General features: G+C 43.9%; 1 protein-coding gene across 2 annotated transcripts in view; it reads left to right on the plus strand.

Moving 5' to 3' along the window:
• The window catches only part of LOC106811635 (synaptotagmin-4-like), an 18,864-nt gene extending 16,878 nt beyond the window's left edge, over positions 1-1,986 (plus strand). For both annotated transcript variants that reach the window (XM_014815348.1, XM_014815340.1), the window contains one exon: positions 421-1,986. In XM_014815348.1, coding sequence (XP_014670834.1) covers positions 421-725 — 305 coding nt within the window. In that variant the 3' untranslated portion in view covers positions 726-1,986. The remainder of the gene's footprint in view (positions 1-420) is intronic.
• The last annotated feature ends 4,142 nt before the right edge of the window (positions 1,987-6,128 follow it).

A 6,128-nucleotide genomic window follows, 5' to 3' on the forward strand; every position in this document is an offset into this window, starting at 1 on the left:
CTATCTATCTATCTATCTATCTATCTATCTATCTATCTATCTATCTATCTAGCTGTCTATCTATCTGCCTGCCTGTCTGCCTGCCTGTCTGCCTGCCTGTCTGCCTGCCTGTCTGCCTGCCTGTCTGCCTGCCTGCCTGAATGTCAAAGCTATACACAAATATTGGTACATGTACGCAAGATATAGAAGCTCTACCACCAGGTGACGCCACGTTGCACAAGTGATCGCTGTCAACGCACTCGCAATACAAAATTCGCCATAACTACATGGACATGCATGGCAAATTTCATACTTGTTTCGTGTTTCGTAATTACATACGCGTACGAGAAGTATGACCAACGAAGCTGAGTGACTAAAACGATCGCGCGGGCCTCTCTCCCTCGATCGACGAGTGAAATGGCGTCTCCTCCTCCTTTGCAGACCCGTACGTGAAGATCTACCTTCTCTACAACGGCCAGCGCATCGCCAAGAAGAAGACGCACGTGAAGAAGCGCACGCTGAACCCCGTGTTCAACGAGTCGTTCCTCTTCGACGTTCCGAACGAAGGCCTGGAGAACCTCAGTCTGGAGATGCTTGTACTCGACTGGGACCGAGTCACCACCAACGAGGTCATCGGCCGTCTAGAGGTTGGCGCCAAGTCAACCGGCAACGCCCTGCGACACTGGAACGAGGTCTGCAACTCGCCGCGCAGGCAGATTGCCGAGTGGCACAGACTGAAGGACTAGGAGCAGCTTGTAGGGGGACCCCGCTCTGGTTTTGTAGAACCAGCAGAATCAATAGAGTTATATAGGCTTCACTCCGGTGGGAACATGTAAGATGTAACAACGTCTCATGTCTTGCGCGTCCCAGTCGTTATGCATTCAATCGCTAATTAGTTCTAACCACTGAATTCGGCCTTTCCAATGTAGGACGACTCTTTAATCATACCACCTATGAAATACACATTTGTGTTTATTGTAATTAGGCAGAACTGGCAAGGGGTCTATAGTCAGGTAAAAAAAAAGAGTCATGGCATAATAGGAACGCCTGGCGGGTTAAAATAGGCAGTTGTACACTGTTTAATATGATCATATTACTAGAAACCGTCAACATTAAGGCAACGTCTACCACTTAATAGTGCACTCTGCCAGTATAATGCATTTGTCTCTAAATGTCATTGCAATGCATCTTCACTCAGTGGAAATGAACGTCCTCCTCCTACTACTACTCGTGCTCTAATACATTTATTAAAACAAATTAATAATTGCAAAACCCAGAATACACGCAGCGCACACACGTGAGCGCCACAGACACGCGCCGTGTAGGGGAAAGCAGGCAGACGTGGTATTGACAACACGCATGCGCAGTATCGACATTACGCTTGAGGGCGGGGCGTAAAACGCGTGTGCGGTATTCAGTATACACAAACAACGTGGCAGATGTTGTTACCTCAGGGCCGTAGCATGCTTGCTGGTGGGGTGGGGTTGGTGCAAGGAGGCACTTATTCTCCAAACAAATATGAATAACATTACATATAATCAATGGCCACTGGTCGACTGCCCGAAACACAAACCGCGTGGCTTCAAGTGCGTGGTTCCACCCCTCCCAGGCAAAATGAGTTAGCCACGCCCCGGTATCTAATATAAGATGCCAAGAAATAACGTACCACGCGTGTATTAAAGTCGCCCACACGTGTAAAACGACGCAAATGAACCGGTACATGCGTCTGTACTGAGCTCAGAATGGTAACAATCTGCTAGCGAACACGCCATATAGCTATACTCGCAGGGAGCAACAGTATTTTGTGTTTCAGTATTAGTATATACGTGGCAACATAGACACGCATTGTTGTTTGTGCGATGTTTAAGCGATGTAATTAAATCAAATATTCTGCTCTGTTGGTTATCTAACCTCGGGCTCATAGTATAAAGCTCACTCACGATGGTCGTGTATATCGGTGATGTCGTAGTACGGGTGTAACCAGGAGTAAGATATTATAGATTAGATCTAATCTATATTATCAGGAGCGTATAATGACAAATATTTGTCATTATACGCTCCTGATATTATCTTACTCCTGGTTTAACTAGTAACCTTAGCAAAACAGGCACTATACTACGCAATATGCCCATGTAGATTCCTGCCGAAGCAGAAGTTTGATATCAACCAGAACGTAACGAATAAGACCATGTGGTGGTCGTGCTGGTTCTAGTCATTGCTGGTAAGTTTCTCCAGGACATCTCCTAACGCTGATAGGGTCTATGTCCCCCAAGGTACTGCCGGAACGTACCCTGGTACTAAATACTACTATCTAATATGCCGGACCGTACCTCGCCTACTCCACTAACGAGTCTAGGGAGTCGCCTACGCCTACTCCCTAACCCTAACCCTAACCCTAACTCTAACCCTAACCCTAACCATATTAGATAGTTACCAGGGTACGTTCCAGTATACAGGACCGTACCCAGGGTACGTTCCGGCAGTACCCTGGGGGACATAGACGCTATGAGCTCTACTAACCTGTTAGGGCGATATGATTACGTTTAAAGGTACTCCAGGAGGTACGAAAGACATCACTTTGTGAATGATATAGGAAGCACGTAGATTGAATATCCTAAATTCCTGCTATAGGAACGTAGAGCGGCGGTATTTAGCTGAAATCTGTCACCACATTTCATCGGTGCGTACACGTGATGTGTTAGTGTCGTGATGTCCCGGTGTTGTGCGCGTGTAACCAGCTTCCCATTGACACCGAAACCCCCCCCCCAGATTTAGCAGAAATGCGTTTCGGTTTACGAACACAAAACTTATCATGGCATCACTAATTTCGTACGTTGCATAGTTCACGTATTAATTATAACGTCAATAATATTTCGAGATATTTCGAAAGCAAGCGTAGTTAACGCTCAAGATCATGCCGAGGTCATGAATGCGTACAAACAATGTCTATAACGAACACTTCTCTGATTAGAGTAGATTAGATTAGATTAGAATAGATTAGATTAGTTGAAGAGTGTAGAAGCAGGTTTCAGCCAAACTCCGCTTTAAATAAAGAACGGGAGGTCAAGTACGAATAGATGCGTATACGTCTAATCCTGAACGTGTTCCTGTATGGCACCGTGTTGAATGTAAACGAGCTACATAGGAGTAATGTCTACTATATCGTATATACCCGTTGACCATCCGCACGAGAATTCATCCTAAAGGTCAACATTGTGTTAGCACACTCCCTGCACAGGCTGATATATTCTATTATAGATCCGATGATAAGGTTGTTCCAGACAGAACTTTCCTTATTTGAACAGCAGAGAACATCGCACCCTAAAAATACTCCCCTCGCCACCATCATCGCCACTTAAACACATCACTCAATATATATCCATAACACGTATGCTCGGAAAGTCATGCGTAGACGACTTTACAGCGCAGATGTGTGCGATAATGCACCGCGGTCTATTTGCGTAAAATGAGGCATAGACCTGGGAAATGGCGGTGGAAGTGACTCGTATAGTGAGCGAATCGAGTGAAAGAGAGAGAGAGAAAGTCTGCTTGTTCTGTAAATATGCCAATATAGGAACCTTGCGCGTGTAATGGGCGTCGCAAATATTCCAGTAAAGATTCTAGAATTCTTTGAGCGAGTTGTGTAATAACGATTAAAAAAAAATGATAGAATGTTATCATAGAAATCCATGCTAGAATAACACCTCTTTATTTTAAATGCATAATCTTTGCAAAATGTGATTTTTCTCAAGAGATATTGCGCATGCGCGAGCAAAGTTTCAGACGTACAGTTCGGACTAAAAAAACTGTATAAGGTAGCTTGCTATAGGAGAGAGGGGCAAGAGACCGAGGAAAGGCGGCAGGGAAGATAGCTGAGGAGGGGTAGAATAAGAATTAGTCTGAGCGATGGACAGGGGAGAGAAGGGAAAGTACGGGAGGGGGTGAAGTAGAAGTTTTGCACCTTACAGGATAGGGCGCTCTCCTAATCATAAACACAGGCGTACTGATAACAATTAATTTTAAAAATCTATGCTGAGATACCCCCTAACCATATTAAATGCATATTTATCAAAAAATATAGCTCCGTTGGTAAGATATTATACATGCGTCAACACACTAACGTACACAGATTATGTACTGACTGGCATATGCAGAGGGCACCTTACATTAAAGGTCTTCTTCCTATGTCTTAAGTGATGTCTACTGATACAATGTTATCATATAAATCCATGCTGGGATAACACCTCTACATTTTAAATGCATAATCTTTGCAAAATTTGATTTTTCTCGGGAGTCATTGCGCATGCGTGAACACCGTTTCAAATACAGTTCGAACTAAAGAAAACTGCATAATATAGCTTGCTATGGGAGAGAGGGGTAAGAGACCGAGAAAAGGCGACAGGGAAGATAGCTGAGAAGGGGTAGAAGAAGAATTAGGCTGAGCGATGGACAGGGGAGCCAAGGGGAAGTACGGGAGGGGGTGAAGCAGCCGTTTTGCACCCTAACGGATAGGGCGCTCTCCTAATCATAAACACAGGCGTACTGATAACAATTAATTACAAAAATCTATGCTGAGATAACCCCTAACCATATTAAATGCATATTTATAAAATAATATAGCTCAGGTGGTAAGATATTGTACATGCGTCAACACATTAACGTACACAGATTATGTACTGACTGGCATATGCAGAAGGCACCTTACATTAAAGGGCTTCTTCCTATGTATTAAGTGATGTCTACTGATAGAATGTTATCATATAAATCCATGCTGCGATAACACCTCTACATTTTAAAGACATAATCTTTGCAAAATTTGATTTTTCTCGGGAGTCATTGCGCATGCGCGAACACCGTTTCAAATACAATTCGGACTAAAAAAACTGCATAATATAGCTTGCTATGGGAGAGAGGGGTAAGAGACCGAGGAAAGGCGACAGGGAAGATAGCTAAAAAGGGGTAGAAGAAGAATTAGGCTGAGCGATGGACAGGGGAGCCAAGGGGAAGTACGGGAGGGGGTGAAGCAGCCGTTTTGCGCCCTAACGGATAGGGCGCTCCCCTAATCATAAACACAGGCGTACTGATAACAATTAATTACAAAAATCTATGCTGAGATACCCCCTAACCATATTAAATGCATATTTATCAAAAAATATAGCTCAGGTGGTAAGATATTGTACATGCATCAACACACTAACGTACACAGATTATGGACTTACTGGCATATGCAGAAGGCACCTTACATAAAAGGTCTTCTTCCTATGTCTTAAGTGATGTCTATTGATAGAATGTTATCATATAAATCCATGCTGGGATAACACCTCTACATTTTAAATGCATAATCTTTGCAAATTTGATTTTTCTCGGGAGTCATTGCGCATGCGCGAACACCGTTTCAAATACAATTCGGACTAAAAAAAACTGCATAATATAGCTTGCTATGGGAGAGAAAGGTAAGAGACCAAGGAAAGGCGTCAGGAAAGATAGCTGAGGAGGAGTAGAAGAAGAATTAGGCTGAGCGATGGACAGGGGAGCCAAGGGAAAGTACGGGAGGGGGTGAATCAGCCGTTTTGCACCCTAACGGATAGGGCGCTCTCCTAATCATAAACACAGGCGTACTGATAACAATTAATTTAAAAAATCTATGCTGAGATACCCCCTAACCATATTAAATGCATATTTATCAAAAAATATAGCTCCGTTGGTAAGATATTGTACATGCGTCAACACACTAACGTACACAGATTATGAGTGTGTGTGTGTGCGTGCGTGTGTGTGCGGGCATGCGTGCGCGAGTGTTAGTGTGTGCGACAGTCGACAGATAGTGAGTATGAACTTGTCATCCCCAACCTCGCGGGTGTGCGTGCGTGCGTGCGTGCGTGCGCGCGTGTGTGCGTGCGCGCGTGCGCGTGCCTTGTATTCACGTATTCCATAGAGTTGTCGGTAACGTCAACGAAGCTATATTTAGACAACTGTATAGATTAGTGCATCTTCCAACTATATTATCAGAATTGCGTAATAGCGAAGTGTTCGACAAGTGAATATAATTCTTATTGCGCTCTACTGATATTGTCCCAGCAGACAAATCGTAACACTGAACAAAGCCATCTGGTTGCAGCTCTTTCTTTGTGTATACTGTTCGCCGCGTA

This window comes from Priapulus caudatus, unplaced genomic scaffold (assembly GCF_000485595.1).
Source record: "Priapulus caudatus unplaced genomic scaffold, Priapulus_caudatus-5.0.1 Scaffold19, whole genome shotgun sequence".
Lineage (NCBI taxonomy): Eukaryota > Metazoa > Priapulida > Priapulimorpha > Priapulimorphida > Priapulidae > Priapulus > Priapulus caudatus.